Here is a 22807-nt window from a genome sequence, read left to right as displayed (position 1 = left end):
ATGTTTTGTGACAGCACATAATATTAGAGTAGAGTAAGAGTAGAGTAGAGTAGATCCGTTCGGCCAGGTAGGAAGATCTCTTCCAGTTGAGGCCGCTCATCCATTTACTGGACTGTCATTCCAGGCTTGTGTGGACAGTCTAAGGCTTTGTAGTTGTATACTACTGGGTGGTGTTCCATTGTGTTTGTCGAGTCTGTACAAACCCTGATATAATCTTCAAAGGAGGAATTTGATGTGATATCCCTAGGAAAGAACTATTTTGTTCACAATAGATGGGACTGCAGCATAACCTCCATTAACCTTAATCTGATGGGTTACATAAATCCACCACTTTGAAAAAAACAGTGGGTTTGAGAAATTTCTAGTGCAGCACCCCCAGGTATGCACAGTTTAAATATTATATAACAAGAGTTCATATATGCTGGGGGACGTTGAGTTGGAGATCTGTTTGGATGTATCTTTTCAGGGTGGCGGAATTACAAAAAAAGTACATGTATGTACCCTGGTGGAATTAGTAGATGTTATATTTAAAATGGTACAGGTTGTACACATTACAAAAAGCAGTAATATGCTGATATCTTGTTCACAAACAACGCTTCCTCCAATACTTCTCAAAGAAATGCATGTATGCATCCTTTACTTGGATTGTGCTGAAGAAAGATGGCAGTCAGTCATCGATCACTACCAACTGGATTTAGGGTTAAACAGACATTTTGGGGGTCCTTACCCCATTCTACCCGGACCCAAGGAGTGAAAAGTGGGTTTAAAAAAACTACTAGTGACTTTTCCCTCCTTTTCACCCCCCATTTTGAGTGAGGACCCCCTAAACGTCTGTTTGACCCCAAATCCAGTTGGTTATTAAGTGAGTCTTCTTTGAAATGACCTTGAAAGCAGCTTTTAGGTATACAATCAAGTCTCACTATAAGTGGGTTTTGTTCAGTCTCAGTCAATCCACTTAGCTTTTACAAAATTGATAATTACAAACACGTTATTATGACATCATTCCAAGGAATCTGCAAGTGCAAAGGAAAATTTCATTTATTCATATCACATACAAAAAAAACAAAACTCAAGGTTTTTGTCCTTAAGTGCACCTCTAAACTTAGTCAATACACTTAGCTTTTACAAAATTAATAATTACAAACACGTTATAATGACATCATTCCAAGGAATCTGCAAAGGAAAATTTCATTTATCTATGTTACATATTAAAAAAAAGACTTCAAGGTTTTTGTCATTAAGTGCCTCTTAATGCTGGTTATGGTAATACCCTGTGACTGTGTTGATTTCTTTGGACATACAGTAAATGCATAAATGTTTACGGGGTTTTAATTTTCCGGCATGAAGAAAATGAAGAGTTCGCAGTGGTTTTGAGTTCGCATTTGAAATAAATAGTAGCGCTACAGTCACACAATGGAACGGCTTTTCGCTGTGGTTTTAAATTCGTGGTAAAGTGTTTTATTCACTGTAATCATTGTTTGAGTGACAATCCTCAGGTGATTCAGATTGGACCTATTTGTTATCCAGAAACTTCATCTTCACATATTTGATAATACTTAAAAAGTAGAAAAACTGTTTGAAACTGCAATAAATCTAACATTATAATCATTTCAGTGTTGGGATTTTAACATCAGTGTCTCCATTTTTTAGGTTTCTAAGAGAACTAGTGGAGCTGAAGAAGAATGCGGACTACTCTAGTTGTGACTCAACCAAGCTCCGTCGCTGGCTGAGGAGGGTGGGGGCGGAGTACATGCAGTACACCTACCACATGGTGCATTGTGGGATTGATCGAACCACCCTGGAGTGGCTCACAGAAGACCACCTCCTGGAGGATTGTGGGATAGCGAACGGCGTTCATCGCATGAAAATTCAAAATGCCATAAAAGGTACTAGACTAAGTATTATAATTTATTACAAAATAATGCACTTCAGATTTTTCACCAGTCAAACTGTAGCACTTTCTTTCGTGACAAGCCATTGATGTTCAAGTTCAAATATTCATCAGTAATAGCTACATTTTGACAGCTTCTCTATGATCAAATGCTGAAAAATTAATGACGTTTTTTGTTCGCATTTCAACTGAAAGAAAGCTTTGCTGACATAAGGTATACTTTTGAACTTAGATGTTGACAGTTATACAATTTTTATGTATCTGTCATTTTAAGATGTCATATTTCAGTGTAAGCGCATATGTTATTGGCAGCCTATTATGTGAGCCATCAACTCTTCTAACATTACATATAAAATAATTGATTTTGATTCATGTGAGTGGCTCAAAGCTTTTGATACTTTCTGTTTAGACTGAAATCTAAATGATTTTCTTTGTCTTAAGGCTGCAATCTCAGAATTATTTGCTGGTATGATAAATGTTATGGCACTGAATGCGTTGGCAGAAACTCATTTTGGCTTAGCATAAATGACTTTCAACTGATAACAACAAATTGATTCTATTCATTTGTTTATTTTACTTTTAACTGATTAAAGTCTTTTTTTTTCCCTAGCTGGATCTCGTAAGTCATAAGTTTGTTCAACTCAAAGTCTTCTTTTCTGGTTAATTTTGTTGATTTTGATGTTTTGAATTTTTTTGCTGTCTTTTGAAATTTGTTTTCAATTTCATTGATATTGCATTCAAAAATCATTTCACTTCGAGTTTTGCAATTCAATAGTTTTAGTCTTGCAACAATTTTTACAAATTTTTCCATGAATTGTCCGTAGGTTTGTTCCCACTGTCCTCGGAGACTTCCAGCCCCTCCAAGGAAAATATCGCCCCCAAACTGGATGTTTTCATCAGTTATAGAAGAGCGACTGGCTCACAATTAGCAAGGTATCCTGGAGTCTCATTTGTCACTACATATCAACCTTCTCCCTGCTGCCTAATAACCCCATACATAACCCGACTGAGCACAAATTTGGTGCCAAATGGCTTAGCATGCTGTTTTTCAACAGTTTAGCCTTTAAGGTATTGTCTAAGGGTGGCTGAGGAATTTTGGTTTGAAAACCAAAAAAAATTCGGCAAAAATCGATATTTCAAAATATCCACGTTGACACGCGCCATTCTTTAAGTATTACTATCATGTACATTCCTGCAAAGTTATATAAATGAACATCAAAGCACAAGCCAAGGAGGACGTTTTTTCTAAAAAAGGGGCGTGGCCTTATAAATCTTGATGACGTAATCTTGACATCATACTAATTTGCATAAATTATCACCTTGCTATAAGGTACTAACTGAAAAAAAAATTAAGGTTGAGGAACGTTTATAAAGCTTAAGAAAGGGTTTTTTCAAAAACATCCCAAAATTCCTCAGCCACCCTTAGACAATATCTTAAAATCATGCTGTAGGGGTAGTAGTGGTGAAATTGGCATTTACTGATGATCGTAAAAAATTCACATCGCCATCATTTGGCTTGTTTTCCAATCACCGGAGTACTTACGGTGACAAACGGGTCAATGGTCTCTGTGAACAGACTATCTGATGATGAGACACAGAGCAGCGAGAGAAGTCAGCTTTTCGAGGGAGTATAGGGACTGGCCAAAACTTGGGAGCCCTTATTGGCCATTAGCTGTTCCAAAAGGAATTGGCACCCAATCAGGACGCTGGAAACTGCAACTTTGCCCTTGAATTTTGCAACACATTGTGGAAAAGGGATGTCAGATTACGAAAATAGACCTACATGTACATGCCGACCAAGTCAAATGGTTCTCTTCTTGATAACTTTTTTGTTGAAATTTTAATCAGGCATACCTAATTACCACCTGAAAGAAGTTTTACTTAGATTTGAAACTTGAACAAACCTGTAGATGTAGTCTATGCTGCAAAGATGGCTCATTGAAATGGAGAGAAGACTACTTTTAAATAGCTACTGATTTGCACACTAAAGCAAAATGCTTTTGGGTTACTTTAGTGGTGATGATAATTGATTGATAGCACTTTCATATCGTTGTGTAAACTGTTCTGTTTTGTAAATATACAAGAATCTACTCCTCGGTATGTGCCATGTGATTGATTTTTTATCTTCACATTTTCCAATGATTGACAGCTTGTTGAAGGTCCACCTTCAACTAAGAGGATTCAATGTCTTCATTGACGTTGAGAAGCTGGAAGCAGGAAAGTTTGACAATAAACTTCTGGAGAATGTCAAGAAGGCCAAGAATTTCATCCTTGTACTGACGCCCGACGCCCTTGATCGATGCATTACGGACACAGAAGGAAAGGACTGGGTGAGAAAGGTAAGATGAATGTGAACTTGTCAGTTTTATGAGATCTGGAATCTGTATTCTATACATCTGATGTAACTGCCTTTTGGCACAACACATCAGCTTTGCAGGCACGTGGCGCAGCAGCAGCTGGTTATATTACACTGAACGACCTGTCACACCTAGCCTTTGTACATCTAGCTGCAAGCCATGTAATCAAACCTGGAAGCTCCTGTCATCAACATTGATCTTTGCACTGTCTTCATGGAAATGTAAAATTTTGTTTGAAGCATGTTGACTGAAAACGTTTTTGCTCATGGCTGCATATGCATTCATGATGGTTTGTAACCTTGGATGGTGATGTAAAGTCTGCTGCTCTGTGTAGGAGGGAGCTTCAGGTATTAGCCTTGTAGGCGGCAAATGTATGCACTTAAAGGAACCAGCAAATTAAGTATCGGGAAGAGTAGGGATGACCTGGTGTACATGGCTATAATTCAAATAAAAGAGAGCAATCGTGGATTCTTATTGCATCCCGAGCTATCAAAAGAGCAACAGGCTTCGTCTCAAGCATTGCACTTCAGGATTAATGGTCCGGGAGGGAGAAGAAGATGGCCATCATGTTCTTGAAAGATAGTAGCTATCTTTTGCAAAGTGCACATTAAATTGTCTATTGCTCAATGGCAGTCCTGCTTGTGGCAAAGATCCCTGCTTTCCTTCCTTCCTTCCTTCCTTCCTTCCTTCCTTCCTTCCTTCCTTCCTTCCTTCCTTCCTTCCTTCAGTATACATGTATAATTTACAAAGTGTGAACGCCTGAAAACATATGATGTTGAAATTGGAATAGAATTGCAAGTTATATAATGGTTAATATTGTATTGCTCACAATGTCTTCAAGTAACGTTGGGTAACATAAATTCGTGGGGTACTTAAATTCAGGATTTTTCGAAAACGGGGTATTTAGGGATATGTGCTAGATGCAACATCAGTAATACCGCTAGAAATGCAAACTTGACAGACTAACGTATTCAGAACACTGTCTGAAAAGCTTCGATAAGCATGCATTAGAAGGCGACGAGGACAAAAACTCTCCGTCCCTTATTGGAACAGTCTGAGGGCTTCGTGGGAGAATCACACTGCATCGTTGTCGGCTGGTTTATAAGACAAATGTCACACCCGCTTCCTGCTAAACACAATCATTTACAAGACAACTTATTTTCTTAAAATTGCTGACCTGCAATTGGACTCTAAGTGTGATCAATCATCAAAACCCCTCTTTGTTGCTACAACCTACGGCACGTGTATTTTCCCGCCGCCATATCATTACCCAGAATCCTGTTGTCAAGCAGACGACAAAGGTTTGTGAGGAACACTTTTTTGTCTAAATGTTGCGTGTGATTGTGGACTGAGGACGGTATTTTCCTCAAAGTTTGCTCCTAACACAACAAGGAATACATGGACACAGTAGTATTATCAATGCTACGGCATCCGGCTAACTTTCCATGAATAATGTACACGTTGCCATGACGGTGGATGTCGACTTTGACGTTCTATAGCTACCGACTCAACACACGGGTTGTTCCCATAGGCCTGATGTGTGCGGTACGGCCGTTATTTCGTGTATTTTTTTACTTGGACACGTCTATATCCATAGCACTCTCCTCAAGCCAAGGATGGAACGAATAGCTGCTGTATAAAATGTAATTAGCGGCAAGATATTCAAGACGAATCTTCTCTCCCGAATTAATGTTCACCCCTGTCCGACAGCACCGTCATTGTGCATGCGGCGGACGGTAGTTTCAAGTTGAAATATTATGGTGTCAGCACGACTAGAGACAAAATCTACCATATATATGATTAGTGCAAAGATAGTACATGATACTGACAGAATAATAGAAAAAAAGGATGGTTTATTGTTCTGCTAGATTGATTTCAGTCAACCATTATCGGAAAAATCCCGAATTTATGTTACCCAACGTTATATATATGTATTACAATGCAGAACATGTTCAATGTTGTAAAACTTCCCATCATACGTGACTCAAACCCTATTTATATATTTTATATAACGTATACCAGCTGATTTCAAATCCTTGTTCTGCTCAACTCTGAAAACAGAGAGTTGAAATTCTTTTGAAAAGCTTTTCTACTCATCCAAACCTTTTAAAATGATTACATACTTTGATTTTGCAATACCAAAGGATTTTACGGCAGATAAGGGACAAATGATAAATCCTGTAGGATGACCAAGCACTCGTATGTAAGCCTTCAAATGGTACGGAATGTTTTTCAAATTCATTTGATTACCGGTACCAACATAAGGTTTTGAAATGTATAGAAATGTTTGAAAACCTCTGTATGCTTTTTGACTCTTGAAGCCAGTATCATCAATAGCTCTTGTCTGTGCATGATAGCTTTCAAGTTCTCTAATTATTCAGGATGAGGTTTTCCAAAGGGCATCTTACCCTTAGGGCCTAAATAGAACATTGCTTGGACCACAGATGAAAGAACTTCAAGGAGGGAAGGAAGGAAATTGTTATAAAGGGCATCCTGTTGTTTGTTCCTTTATTCTCCACGGAAGAGCAGCCGCGTAGATGGTAATGGAGATATTATTGAGTACTGTCAGTCTTTACCTCTGTGAGGAATGGAGATATAGTTTTTACTAGCCCTTTCCTTACATGGACAGGGCCAAATATGTTTAACCCAGGGAAGAAAGATCAGCTCTTCAGCAAAGATCAATGCATGGTCTATAACTTTTACTCTGCCTGTTTAACTTTAATGCTGTGCAAACATGATTCCCTCGAAGGTACATGTAATGATAAAGAACTGTGCCAGCCTGTGCATGACTTATTGTTGTTCACCTTGTAGCGTGCAGTCCACTGCAATTTTTCCCCATCTCTTGGTGAAATTAAACACAGTAGAAATGTGAGTGGACAATTCATAGTGTTCGTATGATCTAGAAGAAGGCAATATGTGGTGTCAAATGATCATGCAATTCATGATATCTACAGGGCTGTCATATACGAGTTTTAGATTATTTTTTCTGTCACTGGACAAACATGTGATTCGTCATGAGAACGGATTTTCGAATGGTACCCGAAATGGGTAGTGCATGAGATATAATAGTAGCACAACATTATATTAAGTGTATATTATGATATAAAAACTGTGTGTATTGTAGCAGTTGTTTTTATTTCTTAAGGTGATGGGAAATTAATTTTTTAGGAATCTTTATAGAAATACATGTACTATATAATTGATTCCTCGTGCCCAAAGCATTTTTTTTTTTTTTTTTTTTTTTTTCAACCTTTATTTTACCTTGACAGTATGCACAACATACACTCTTCGGCCGAGGCCGTTTTTCAAGAGTTCAAGGGAGGAGGTCAGGGGTCCTTTCAACGTACCATCGGAAAATGGAACATTAATTTTTATACAAAGATAACGTTACAAACAAGTATTTCATAATCACATTCAGCAAATAAATATAAGTCGACCATATAACATCATTTCCCTACTCGGTAATCATAGTCAGTTCGTAGTTACTCGACGCAACATATTCTTAAATGTTGCAACTGAAGGCGCCGTTCTCAAATTTGGTGTCAGACTATTCCATAGAGTACTAGCTGAGTAGGAGATAGACCTTCTATATACTTCTCTACGGACCATTGGTACATACAGTAGGTTAGACTCGCTTTGTCGTGTTGTTCTAGTTGCCCTATCTCTACAGTACGTGAACATGTGTCTCATGTAGGCTGGTACCAGGTTATTAAGAGCCTTATATGTCAGCAAAGCCTTCTGGTGCCTGTGTATAGATTTGATGTCCTTCCAGCCCAGTCTTGTCAGTACTTCAGCCGATGGTGTTCTGTACGGAGCTCTCAGTAGCAGCTTCCCGGCCCTGTTCTGCATTCGTTGAAGTTTTTGTAAGTCTTGCTCAGGTGCCGTATCCCAGACAGTACTTGCATATGTTATGTATGGTAGACATATAGTGTTGTATAAAGTACGAAGTGCTGACGTAGGTACAAATTGACTAACATGCTTCATAATACTTATCGATCGTCTTAATTTACCAAGTACATCTTTGACATGACCTTTCCAGTTCAGATGGTTGTCAATGTAAATGCCTAAGTACTTATACATGTTGCAGAAAGCTAAGACTTGACCATTAATAGTCACCCTAGGGTTGTTACAGTTTCTTAGCCTTTTGTCCGTACCCAGTAGCATGCACTTGCATTTCCCTTCATTCATGGAAAGAGAATTCACGGCGAACCATTGAGACAACCTTTCGAGATCGGTTTGAAGGGCGGTCTCAATGTTCCCAACATCCTTGCTGCTGAAGTGAATGACCGTATCGTCGGCATACATTGAAATTTCACAACTTTGGATACAGTTTTGCATGTCATTTACATAAATAATGAATAACAGTGGTCCTAATATTGAACCTTGGGGTACGCCATACTTCACTGTATGAAAGTCAGACATGGCTCCATTAACTGCGGTGCAATGCTTTCTACCGGAGAGGTAGGAAGTGAACCAGTCAAGGGGTCCATCCTGAACCCCGTACTTGAACAGTTTTTGCAGAAGGGTAGCATGGTCAAGCGTATCAAACGCCTTTGATAGATCGATAAATACAGCACCTGTAAGCTCTCCAGCGTTCATGGCTCCCAGCCATTTCTCAACTAGTAGATGTGTTGCAGACTGTGTCGAGTGTTTCGGTCTAAAACCGGATTGAACCTCAGAGAGAATGTTGTTTTCTGTGAGATACTCGTACATTTGACTATGTACAGCTCTCTCGAGGATTTTTGAAACAGTTGGTAAAATGCTAACTGGTCTGTAGTTGTTTGGTAGTGATCTATCGCCAGCCTTGTGAATAGGTGTTACCCTCGCATTCTTCCAGTCCTCTGGAAACTCGTGTGTTGAAAGCGATTTGTTCAGGATGGCCGTTAGAGGGGTTGCGATGATCTCGGCCGCAGCCTTTAACAGCCTACTGTTTAGATTGTCTAGGCCGGTCGCTTTACTTGTGTTCAGCATTCGGAGCTCCTGTTTGACAAATTCTACGGAAAAGCATGAAATCATAATTGAAATGTGCCAATAGGAGCAAATAAATGTTGATATCATACAGATTGCCATATCCAGAATAATTCCTGTTGTAATGTTCTGAAATTGCTTTGGGCACAGTTTTATCCTATGTGGCAGTCTTAGTGTACCCTGTTAGTCCAGCGGTATAGCTGGAAAATTGTGCAAATTTGTCTAAAATGATATAGAGGCATCTCAATTTCTGCCCAGAATTAATTTTACAGGATTTTTTGGCCATGTGCAGGCAAAAAATTTATGTTTTGATTGAGATGCCTCCACATCCAGATTTGTGCAGAATATATTGAACTACATGTGTGCCAAATTTGGTGCTTTTAGAAAAAAGTGCACAATTTAGCTAATTTTTCGTGTGGCATTACGAGGGTTGACATTAATGAAAGAATGATGTACATGTAGCTATCAGTATCGAATCATAGAGCAAATCAAAGAATTTCAAAGTCAAAAATGCTTGACGACTTCAAAGATTAATTACATCACCGGCGGGTTTTGCCAAAGAGAAGATTAACATTTTGTTTGAAACTGTCAAAGACTTTCAAAGAGACAAAACATCTTGTATTTCACAGTTCTGTCAGTACCTTTTTTGCTTGATCTGGCAAATCAAGATGTCCAGATGTTGCTTGGAGACCCATGGGCTATTGATCTCTGTTCTCAAATGAGATAAAATAGAATTTCTCACAGTTCTTCTTGAAGAATCATCAAAGATCCTTTAAGACTTTGTGCAATTTGTTTCACAAGACTTCAAAGTAACTCCATTTTGCTGAGTATGTTTTTGATCAATACACAAAAAAGGGAACGGATGTAACCTTAAACATCAAAGACCTCAAAAATTATGAGGTCGGATAATCATATCAAGTTGCCACATACATGTATATGGGGCTATATACATTGTAGCCAAGGGGGCAATTGCTAGGACACAGGCCATGACCAAAGGAACTATGACCAAAGGCCCAGATTGAAGAATAATTATAGCAGTATAATTGTAAAGTTCTTTGATAATAGTACTAGTGCTAACTGTAACATTATTGTAGTTCCAACAACTTTGAACACTTAAGCATGCAAGCTTACCTCTGGATGGAGGCCGTTGAGCATAACAACTGTGTTTATAGTGACCAAAATTGTACTTGAATGATCTATGACAGTTTATAAATTGAATATGATTCATCATGTAAATGTATAATTTGAAAGGCAACCATGCAAACACAAAAAACTTGCAACAGACACGTTTTTATGATAAAATCAATTTGTTTGAAGTACTTTAATGAGATTTTGGTTCGCTCAATTGTCGCTAAATGTTTGCTGCCTCAGTGGACTGTCACATCTGGACATCTTGATTAGTATATGCATCGCTATTAAACTTCCAGAATGTGCAATGTAGGTACACAATTGAGTAATTGTCAATGAGTACTTTTTTCTGAGCCCTTTGGTTAATATTAGATTTTTGTTATAATCATAAATTTTATATGACCCATTTTTTTAAAAACACACTGGCTCAGACCCAAGTCATCTGCAAAATTTGGCTGTGTAATCTTACCATGAATTCATATTAATTCAGACTGCAATTTGCCAACAGGGTGTGGCTTGTGTTCTTTGATTCCTCTTATTTGGTTGCAATGTGATTGTGCTATTTCACTTCACTGCTGCTCAATTTGTAGAAGATTGAACTTAGTAAACTGTGAATGCCTTGAGGTTTGTGGGGATTTCATTTTGGGAGAAGGGAGAAAATGGAGTATTTCCAGTGGTTTCAGTTCGCAGTTGAAATGATGGGGTAGTCGGGTAGAAGACAGAAAAAGCATTTTCACAGCGGTTTTCGGTGTGTTTCCAGGGAAGAGGTCACTGCAAAAACCACAACCATTAAACCACAATTTTTCAACATTTAGAAGGTAATAAAGTAGGTAGTCCCATAGCCCTTTTGAGGCTGTATACGGGCAGTGGGTTGTTTTCCACTGTTTCTACATGTCTGAGGATACTGTATTGGAAGGCGAAGCCCATCCCTCTCCTTACACCGCCTTTTACCTCCCCAATCAAAGCCAGGTACCCATTTTACACCTGAGTGAGTGAGGAAAGTTGTGTAAAGTGCCTTTCCCAAGGGCACAACATTGATGCATGACATGTCAGAGAATTAGGCCCCCTGAGTTCTAGGCCCAAAACTCAAACCTTTACGCCAACACGACGCCATGTGAGCTGGAAGCAGAGAAGAATTTCAACATTTACTGTAGGTTCAATATTTGCTGAAGCAATTATTTGTTACAACCCAAAGGCAAACATGCATTCACTGTGGCAACAGACCTTTGATGGTTCAGCTGCTTACAAGCCTGAAACTGTGTCTTTGCTTGAAATCAGAGCATTTGACATTTAGAATTACATGAAAGCCAGCTGCTTACCATCAGGACCAATTATTTTACTCACACATGGTTGTCTGTGCAGTGATATGATACCTATAGGCTGGGTTTAGACATGCATTTCATGTCCTCCAAGTACTCCGAGCGCACACTCCGAGTGTACTTGGATACGTGTGTGTAAACAGCTCCACCAGTCCCATGCAATGAAATAATCACTGTGAAAACTGTGGTTAAAATTTCTTTCAAATGCGAGTCTAAGAACTACTGCATAGAAAGTTAGCAAACCTAGGAGTTGCAAGATTTTATGTCGTTTATTGGCACAACTCCTGCTAACAACTGTTATTCACGTTGATACATTTGAGCAACATTAAAAAGAATTGGAAGCAGAGACGAATTCTTCATTAGAAAGCTAGAATTTAAAGATAATAATTGTACAAAGTTTTGATGTCACGTCATTGAGTTTCACTTAATGTGGTATTCAGAAAGTTTACGCAGACATTGTCATATAGCTAGATTTGTGTTAACAATGTACTTCTGAATCAGCACTTAGTCTAGAATGATTACTTTACCTGGTAATAAAACCCAAACTAAAAGGTATACAGTACATGGGCTGATTGATGCAGATGTTTGTGATATTGAATGAGCTCCAAATGAACTGCATTTCATGTGGAAAATTAAAGTTAACCACTATTAACCCATTACAAACAGCTCATGTGTAAATACTTGATTATGGTTGATTGTCGTACAGACAAAATGATGAGACTCTAGAGAGCGTTAAATTGATTGTCACAAATTTGTTGTTTTTCTGTTCCCACCTAGTACAGATTTTAACATGCTTGACAGTGATCATAACTTAGAGATGCTTACTTGATAAAAGTTATAAGTGTTTATTTTATTCCAATATTTGTTTATTTGTTGTTTTCACCAAGGTTCGGTTGTGTATGACTAAAATAACAAGAGTTACTTTGACTCGTAATTCCGTTGGGTGCCTTTATGAAAAAGTGTTCTCGAGGCCTTCTAAATTGTAACCTGTACAATATATCAAACCTCAAGACTATTAACATTAATCTGCCGGGATAAATCCGCAACTTTGAAAAACAGTGGGTTTGAGAGATCTAGATCTCTAGTGCAGCACTGAGAGACGTTGGGTTGGAGATCTGTTTGGACATATCTTTTTCAGATATTACAGAATTATGTACCCTGGTGGAATTATGTTTACCTTGTAGATGTTACATGTACATGTACTAAGACTGGCATATTTCCTTCATGTATTTTACAGGAGATTGTTGCAGCTATTGAAAGCAGCTGCAATATTGTTCCCGTTATGTCCTCCTTCTCATGGCCTAAACCAGAAGATCTCCCAGAAGACATGAGGGCAGTGTGCTACTTCAATGGCATCAAGTAAGTAACTAATGTATATAATATGATCCTTGCTCTGGACTTGTGTTTTGTTACCTTGGCTGGCAATGTTTTTGTATACGGTAATTCTTGATTTGTTAACTGTAACTTAATTTTAGCTAAGTCAATGGTCACTAGTCAACTGCTTTTTTAAATTTCATATTCAAAATTGGAGACAGTGATGTTTGTTCCAACCATTAAAATTAAGTGCTGTGACCTACTCCATTTTCCTCCAACCGCTATATTTTCCTGGTGCAATAGTAAAGTGATTTACAGTAAGCGTTGCTGTTTTGACAAGCTGGTGTGTTATGCACTTGACACCTGCAGATGATTGGTTGCTTGGGTGATTGATTGATTGTGTTACACAAAGGGCAGCTTCACTGGCTATACAGAGGTTGATCTCTAAAGAGATCCATTGCAGGTCAGGGTTACTCTATTGTAATCTTATACAGAGGCATTTTTGTATGATGTACACGAATGTGACCACTGTTGATAAGAAAAATGTGCAATTTTATCTTTTGGCCCATCCTATCAGGCATTACAACGATGATAACCAATCAGTGTCAACTGATATTTTGAGTGTCCTGAAAATAAGGATAACTGCTTGCAGAAACATCAATTTTGCTCTTAAAAACTCCATACATACAAAAATTAGAATGTAGTCACGGTATACAGCAGCCCAATGTCTATTATTCAATGCTTACAACCAATACATGGAATGCATTTTAGTGTCCGCTGAATTCTGCTGAATTTTGATTTCAGTTCTCAGAAAATGATCAACGTTTCTCCACTGAATATTAATTCGAATTCCAAGATATTATTAGACTTCTTTCCTGCTGACTTGATGTTACCGGTAGTTTGAAAATTTCAAATACTACATGATTGAGCAAATTAAGAAGCCCTTTGCGTTCAGGACAGAATTAGAACACAACCTACAAGCCATCATTTCCCTGGAGCTTTTACAAGCACAAAATAAGGTGGCAAATTGATCTTTAACAAGACTGAGAGTAGAGGCTCTCAACAGGGGTTAAGAGATTCTCCTTGCATAACAAGTCTCCAATGTGTTGATTGCATCTTAAGTGAGTGAAGGGGACAGACAGGCATTTGAGACTTACTTTTAATTGTGTTTGTCTTAAAATGCCAGGTTCAATTCAGTTTGATATGGGCAACTTTATTCAATGTAGTTCTAAGTGTACAGTACATAAAATTGGTTAGTTTGGGCAATTATAGTTGATTATGTGTTTCACTCATCACAGTGAATGGTCTGAGCTGAAACGTCTATAAAACTTCTAGCAAATACAATTTCATCTTGTGTAATCTATATTTCTGCGGAAACTTTTCTTGTAAGCTAGGTAGAAATTTGTACATTAGTCACTGGCCTTTACCATCTAGATCTGCTTCATAGTTGTATCAGACCGTGACAATTCGACCTTTCTGTCTGCAATTCAAGAACCAGTCAAGTCAGCTGTAAACCCCTGACGGAAATGTCAGGCGGTTTGGCCCTCCCATTTCACACACCTCCTGTCGCCGTATGCAAAGTACCTCACCTTTCAGAGTGAATGTATAGAATACAAAACGGTGTATTCTGTATCACCCAAGGTAACGGCCTGACCACGGGTCGGGTCGCCTGATGGCCAAAGGGAGGGCTGAGAGCGAGGGTGATGCGAATTACACGATGTTGTATATTATCTATGTCATACCCACAAAAAGAAAAAAAACTTAAGACGTTTCAAAGCAAAATTTAAAAATTGACATGTTGGTGTCCTCAAGTAAAAATTGTAACAACATCAACTCTGATTCCGGTATTCAGATTTTTGACATCAGCGCATGCGAATTGCATTAAAATCATATGAAGGATTAAATCATATGTGTGGCCCAAGGGCTACAGAAATGGATATGGGCACCACCCTATACATCAACCAAGTATCAACAGATATGATGCATTAACTGAAATATTAGTCATTATACAGTATACAAGTGCAAGAATATTTAACAGTTACTAAATTAATGCATTTGAATGGGTTGGAAAGCCTATGTTGCTGTCCCTGGTGCTGAAAGACTGGCTGTTGTTAAGTGCATTGATGACAGCTATGGAAAACCAGTCTGTAATCATTGTTTCTTTCACTGTAACTTTATGTTCACTGTTTTCACGGTCACCTCCGTACCGTGAACTTATCATCACTGTGAAACCTGTTGTGATTATTTATCATTCCTTCACACATCCATTCTGTAAATCACTTGCCACCACCGTGAAGTTAAAGTTCAGTGAAAATATCAATTTTCCTTACACCATGAAATTTTGCTACCGTGAAGATAAAGTGAATTACAGTAAGTAGAGTCACACAGTCACTAAGACCTTCCTGCAACCTTCAAAGATTGAGAAAAATGTCCCGTTGTTTGTGACATAAAATATTGTAACCTGAATAGTAAATGTGACCATAATTTTATCTGAGGTCACTTGTCAAGTCATCTACATGCAATATGAAAAGATGGGTTGCCCTCACATTGATCATAATTGCCCAAATTATTCAAATCGTGCATAATTATGTGGACTTTCATGCTGTTTCATGATGTGCAGTTGAGATACTGTAAATGCAGAGATGTTCACGGTGGTTTTATGTTCGCGTTTTATGCGGCAACCGTTTCACCGCGAACTTAAAACCACGAGAACATTTTTGTCCAATACAGTAGCCATATGTGACTAAACCACTGCCGCAAAATTAAAACCACCGTGAACACTACATTTTCACCTTAGCGCAAAATAAAAACCATGCGAACTTTAAATGCATTTACAGTAGGCTGTGGTGAGGTTAAACCATAGAGATCAGACCACACATGTATGTAATTGCTTGTTTTTGGACAGCTTATCCGTTAGTTTCAGCCGAGAATGCTCCAGCCATCTCCTGCATACAGAACAGGAGAAATGCATGCTGGGAGGTGTCAGAAACAGTTGATGAATTTTCAACAGAACAAAAATATAAATGGCTGTAAGACCACTGTAAAATGTCATGTTATTTCCCATCTGCTTTGTACTCAACACATGTCCAGTATGAGATTTGTTAATTTAAGATCAGGAATGTTTCATATATTTGAAGGGATCAAAGTTGTACAGCCCTAAGATCAAAGTCTAATACCTTGCATCCTGTCTGCTTTGTGCTTAAGACATGAGAAGCACAAGATTTGTTATCTTAAGATATAGGTGGCAAAGGACTTTCATGTACATGTATCTGCAGAAAAAACTAAAAGTTAACACTCTTTATAGCATTGGAGACTAGCTCTTGAAGCATATGTATTATTGATTTTTTTCAGCTAAAAGTTTTCAAAAGGTGCTTCAAGATGATAATCAATATCAACCATTGGGACACAAAGTCACACTGAGTGAGGAAAAATGAATACTGCTTTCTCTGCATAGCACGCAACACTTATGTTATGAGAAAAATATGGCAGTCAAACACATATATACCACTACCATTGGAATTGCTTGCTCCTATAAACGTAAAGATGTGTGAAGGATTTTAACTTTTATTTACCCAAAATTGCAATGTTCTGGATAATCCAGTTTCAGTAGAATAAGGAACATGTCTCTTTAGTGCAAGCGGCAATGCAACCTGGTTACATGGATCAAATTCTGTTGATCTGTGGGCCGGAGTTCAATCCTAGGGTCAGCCCCAGCTCAGACAGTTGTCATTTTGGATAGTTATGTAAAGCTGGCAGCCCAGTACAGGCGTAATCACCTAAAAGAACCCAACACACTTATTGAAAAGAGTAGGTGTGCTTGGCTAAACATGCATGCCGTGGCAAAGCCCCATTGCACTACTAGCTAATGAAAAATGTCATGCATGTTATCAGGCTGAGGTTTAACCGCTTTACCTTGACCTTAGTATAAGGTTCACAAAGCCCATGAATTTTGGTTCCATCAGTGTTCTCTTTATGTGGAATGAACGCTGCGAACGCATCCCCAAATTGTATGAATAATTTACCAGAGGAGTAAGCTGGCCAGGAGAGGTCCAGATGGCTCCATAGAGTCTACTGAAGGTCACAGTAGCCTTTCATGTCTGTTGATGGGTTTTAGCAAGGCGCTAACTAGTTGAATAAGTGATTCATTGCTTTGCGGAATGAGGGTGACGAGACAGCGATGATGAGACGGTGATGGCAGCAAGTCATGTAAGAAGACCTGTTAGAGGTCAATAGCAGCTTAAGGAGTGTAATGGACCATGGTGTTCACCCTGTTGTGTGTCAGAGGCAGGCTTGTTTTGTACCAGCTGCATAAGTCTCAGAACTCAAAACCACTGATTGCATTAAGATAGATTTGTAGTGAAAATAGCTTCGTCCTTCAACTTTCTACCCATTCTGCTGGCTAATTCCTTACCATTTTATTTGTTTATCCTGGCAGATTTATATTACATGTTTATTCAGTCCAGCATGTATTGTTGATTTTGGCGGAATTTAGGATAACTTTTTGAGTTAGGGATTTGACAAATGTATATTTTAGGAAATTTGAAATTTTTTTCAAGCATAAAATGTAAATTTTCCAAAGTTGGTGCTAATTTTCCATTCCCACATCATTGATTTGGTTGCATTTAAACTATTCATTTGCATTTGTCTGTTATTGGTTACATTCATCATGACATTTTTTTTTGCCATTAGGATTTTTAGTGAGGCTATGAAAGAAGCTTAACAAGGATCAAAGACAAACTTTTCATTCATGTGAATTTTGCACTGCGCATCCATGACTTCCCCAAGGATGCCCTCAAGTACTGTAAATCCATTTGATATTGCTGTTGGTACACGGTGGGGGGTGGGGGAGGGAGTAGATCACGGCATTTAATTCTAACCGTTGGATCAAAGATCGCTGTCTCAAATGTTAGTGATCAAATATTTGCGATAATGAAATTCAATCGGTTGACTTGTGACCGTTAAAGTGGCTAAAATTAAGTTACCGATCACAAATCAAGAATTACTGTAACAGTAACTGTTGACAAATCAAGTTTTCAAATTACTTGATAACAAAATCAAGAATTACAGTTACAGTATTTCTTGATTTGTTATCGGTAACTTAATTCTGTAGCTGTTCTAAACCAATTATATATATACGGTAATCGTGACCAGGCCCCCACTCACATGTAGAAGCTAGCTAGCCTTTGTCCTTGAAAGTTGCAGGGTCCTTAAATCATAGCAGACAGCTGATGTAATAATAAATGGTGAATGAATTACATGTTATTAAGTCGTGCAGTAATGATAGATGTACGTCGTCATGCTGCTTGATTTTCCAAATGGAAGTTGCCAAGTTACAAATTACAAATCCTGGGCAGCATTTCCCACTGGATTAAGGATACCCTCGCCTCATCTTAGCATCATGCGTTGAAATAATTGATTCTTCAACTTGGTGCGGTACTTATTTCGGTGTTGTCAGTGGTTGATTGACTCTCTGGTAGTCGGAGATAAAGTAACAGTACTTTCGGTACAGGAGAGATTTTCCTGTACTGTATATCATGAATCGCCTATAAGTGCTAGGGACTCATTTGACTTGGAAAACTTTGAAGTCTTTTTTATGCATTATTTCGTATGCCATTAAGACCATAATAGGTGCGATAACCATAGTTGTGAAAGTTTCTAATAGTTTGGTACATTTTGGCAGTACATTTTGGCAACTTTTATGTTTGTATGCCAGCATGCAATTTCTTTTTATTAGCCAGCTAACCGTATCAAGCCAGTACACAGAGGCATCAAATGAAAGAAAAAAGATTAGAGAATAAACATGATACATGTAGACAGAAGACAAAAAAGGAGACTAACTTCGCAGTGTCCTTTGTTGAATTCCAAGTATTTTGATGGCAAAGTTCTGAAAACAGCATTATCATCATACACTATATATATATACTAGAATATCTCTTTGTTCTTTTGGGACATTTCATTTGCATTTCATCTATAGACAACCTGGTTGCCCCTTCATGAATTCATGTAGACCTGAATCTCTGCCATCTGGTAGGTAGCTACATTTAACTTTGGTTTCATAATGATAACAAGGGTTTTGTGAATAGTTTCATCAGGTTTGTACATTTGTAAGTCACTGAATCAAAATACTCTTTGTACACAACCAAGTGTTTTATTCCACCACTATTTGTTTGATCCCAGCCACCAATGTCTTTGGTGACTATCTGTCACATTCCTCAGGGATTGCCCTGAGGAAGGTGACAGATGGTCACCAAAACGTGGGTGGAATGAAACGCTTTGTTGTGTACAAAGAGTCTTTTTATTCACCAACACTTTAAGGGCTGTCTCCTTCACATTTGTTTCCATTCCACTCATTGTTTGGGAGCCCATATTGTTAGTTTTCATTCTCAAATCTCCCACCTTAAGCTAGCTTTGTAAGATACATTTTTATTAATTCTGTGTCACAAAGACTTTTTGGATGGACAGGGTGAAATTTTTGTCCATCCTTACAAGCAAATTTCTATCCTGTCTTATAGCGACAGCCCTGATAGCAGGCATGAATATTTTCAGCCCACATACATGTACTACTAGTTATAAATATTTTTACATCTATCATGGGCAACTTGCAATCTTACCTTCAAATTTCAGGTTTCCGCTAGGTATTTTACATGTAAGCCATGTAATTCAATGGAAATGGTATCTTTATGCATGGTAGATGACATGTGTAAGTGTCACTTTCTTAAGAGTAGGAAAAGATTATACATGTATCTGAAACACATCTCCAAGGCAGATCTTAACTACAAAATCTAAATCTATGACGTATGTACAGTAGCTCTCTGTAAGCCCCTTGCATATGCATGCTTCAGCTCTCTCTTTAATATGTAATCTTTCAACACAGCAGTACACATGATGGTACTTTTATGTAGGAGTGCAGATTTAGCGATGATGTGTTTAGATATATCAGCTTGAAATAGATGGTTGCATTTGTTGCAGGATCCTTGGGGCGTATAGATGCATTAGTCCGATAACGCCTGCAGTCACAGATAGCTTTGTAAATCAATCTCTCTCACCCACACACCTAGGCTATTTTTCTGAACACCTAGACTTTTTATATTTAGAGTGGAATCATTGCTCAGCTGAAAGTTAAACCAGCACCTTTTGCTCCACAATCATCCCTCAGTAAGACATCTGGGGCTGAAAAGTTGAACCCCTTTAGAACTTGTGTTCAGCCTGCCACATACTTTTTAGTTATAAACATTTAACTAATGATGAATTTGTGATTCTTACCAATATTCTGTTATAACAACATTTAAGCAGATTTTAGTTGTGATGGTTTTCATGTAATTCTTTAATAAGAAAGATTTTGACAGACAATGCATTTTTTTCAATTTATCTTTTTCTTTTCAGTTTTCCAACATAAATACATGGAAGTCTAAGGAAACACACAAAAACAGATAAAACTGATGTTTAGATTAAATCCAGAGAACAATGGTCTGCAGTAGCAGAAAGATATCAAAATCCCTCTTGCCCCCTTCACTAAGAAAGATTTGCTTCTTTTTATTGAAGAATGTCTCTCATCTCTGAAGGTCTCTTCTCTAATTCCAGTTGTAAACACGTCTGTCTGGACAAATATGTAATAACATCATTTTGTACCAAACCTTTGCCTTATTTGCCAGTTCTAGACAGTCAGACAGCCATAAACGTCAGTGCTGGAATGAAATGCGTATTCAGTAACGATTTATGGCAGCTGGATCTCCGTGATGAATCACATGTTTACTTTAAGACATTAATCAACGATTGGAATGTCTTTTCATGACAGGCGGTCCATGACTACAGCTGTGCCTCTATTGATTGCAGAAATAGGAGAATTAACTCACAGCATTCCAGAACTATCTTTGGTAATCCATGAACATTTAGGATGAATACAGAAGTACTAGTCTTGTATGACCAAGGAGGTTATATTAGAGTAGACTATATATAACCTCCTTGGTATGACCTTGTACACACCTATTATTAGGAGAATTAACTCACAGCATTCCATAACTATCTTTGGTAATCCGTGCACATTTAGGATGAATGCAGAATTCCTCATATTATTATGACCTGGTACATGTCTTTTATTAGGAGAATTAACTCACAGCATTCCATAACTATCTTTGGTAATCCGTGCACATTTAGGATGAATGAAGAAGTACTTGAATGCATGACCTTGTACACATCTATTATTAGGAGAATTAACTCACAGCATTCCATAACTATCTTTCAAAATCCATGAACATTTAGGATGAATGCAGAATTCCTCATATTATTATGACCTGGTACATGTCTTTTATTAGGAGAATTGACTTAGCGGTTTACGTCCAGCGACATAACAGAATGAACTCCTGAACAAGTAACAGCAAGTTGCACAGAAGCGTCATGCATGACATATTTCATATGCAATTCGACACTGCACACTTCATTATATTTTTCTAACTTACACCGTGACAATAGCTAGTATCTGTTAAACGTAGCTGGCATGAAACCTTTCTTTGATGTTCAAAATATCCATGGCGATTCGAGATTGAAAACTAGCTAGTTTTAGGAAGGTTTGATACAACTTAGCGACCTTTTGAACGTCAATACATCATGGCCCTGCGTTTATCATGTGAACGCCACGTGCCGCTCATGTCGGTGAAATTTACTGCACAATATTGTTTTCTTCCATCTTGTCAAGCAAGCGGCGGGTCAAACATAGTGACTTTACTAACATTTGTCTTTAGACTACTTTGGACAGTAAATGTGCATTTTTTTCTGGCCTATGCTTATGTTCTTCATGTATAGCGCTAGAAGGAGAAAGACTGAAGTGGACAATAATGGGTAACCCTGGCACAATTCTTCATCATAGACCTCATCATAAATACATGCTCCCAAGGCGTTAAACGGGCGGAAAAAAAATGACAGACCATGCATTTTTCTTTTAAGAAGAGCTGATATTTCTTCCCATGGGTTAAACATTTGGCTCTGTCTGTGCGGTTTTAAGATAAATACGTAACTTGGACGATAATTGGTAACGTTATGTTAGGATGAATGCAGAAGTCCTTGTATGACTCTTCTGCACATCTATTATTAAGTTTACGAAAGACACTTGTCCTTGGTCTGACAGTGTGATGTATGAAGACATTCACGTTCAGCCATGCCATAGGAGGCCTTTCAATCAAAGTCTTAAGTTTCTGTCCATCTGGTAATGAGCTGTAACTTCACAATCATCTATAATAGCTGACAGGCTTTCTATTGTGATCCATAATCCTTCTACATAGCCCTGAGTCAACCCAAGTGGAGTCCATTATACAAAGGCATGGATTATAATTTATAAAAGATTCTATCTGTGTGGCTTATACTTCAGATAACTCTTGTCAAATAATTATTTTGTACAGGTAGAATAGCTAGAAAGAACCAACTGTACCAAGGACATTAGGTCACCATAAGAATTGATTGTATTTGTAATAATAGACCGATCCTGTCGAACACCATATCGAACAAGTAAAAGACCCATAGAACCCCCTATTCTATTCAGAACACCTCCGGCAAAAACAACGTTGGCGGGGCAGAAATGGCACGTGTAAAGCAGGGTACGTATATCTGGGATAGGTTTTCCACTGTATTGGTTGAATGCATGCTCAGAACAAAAACGAATTTAAAAAGAAAATAGATCGGGCACTCAAAGTGAGGAAGCTTGTACCACATGCTGACTACTACAAAGTTCACTAGCGCAGAGTTTAGTCTCTTCAGTTACTGGTGTGTGAAACTGGTTAACTTGAAAGTGAACAGGGAAGTGAAATGATGCATTTTTTATCTTAGTTACCAAATACCAT

General features: G+C 38.1%; 1 protein-coding gene across 2 annotated transcripts in view; it reads left to right on the top strand.

The window, feature by feature from the left end:
• LOC136445148 (NAD(+) hydrolase sarm1-like) overlaps positions 1-22807 on the top strand; it is a 57675-nt gene that overhangs the window by 13071 nt on the left and 21797 nt on the right. Inside the window, exons 5-9 of one of the 2 annotated variants that reach the window (XM_066443020.1) lie at positions 1651-1886; positions 2502-2510; positions 2716-2824; positions 4041-4230; positions 12901-13022. In XM_066443020.1, coding sequence (XP_066299117.1) covers positions 1651-1886; positions 2502-2510; positions 2716-2824; positions 4041-4230; positions 12901-13022 — 666 coding nt within the window. The remainder of the gene's footprint in view (positions 1-1650; positions 1887-2501; positions 2511-2715; positions 2825-4040; positions 4231-12900; positions 13023-22807) is intronic. The other variant, XM_066443028.1, reaches the window with a different exon arrangement.

This window comes from Branchiostoma lanceolatum, chromosome 1 (genome assembly GCF_035083965.1).
Source record: "Branchiostoma lanceolatum isolate klBraLanc5 chromosome 1, klBraLanc5.hap2, whole genome shotgun sequence".
NCBI classification, from domain to species: domain Eukaryota; kingdom Metazoa; phylum Chordata; class Leptocardii; order Amphioxiformes; family Branchiostomatidae; genus Branchiostoma; species Branchiostoma lanceolatum.
Note: the sequence above shows the minus strand (reverse complement) of the source record. Positions and strands in the feature narration are given on the sequence as shown.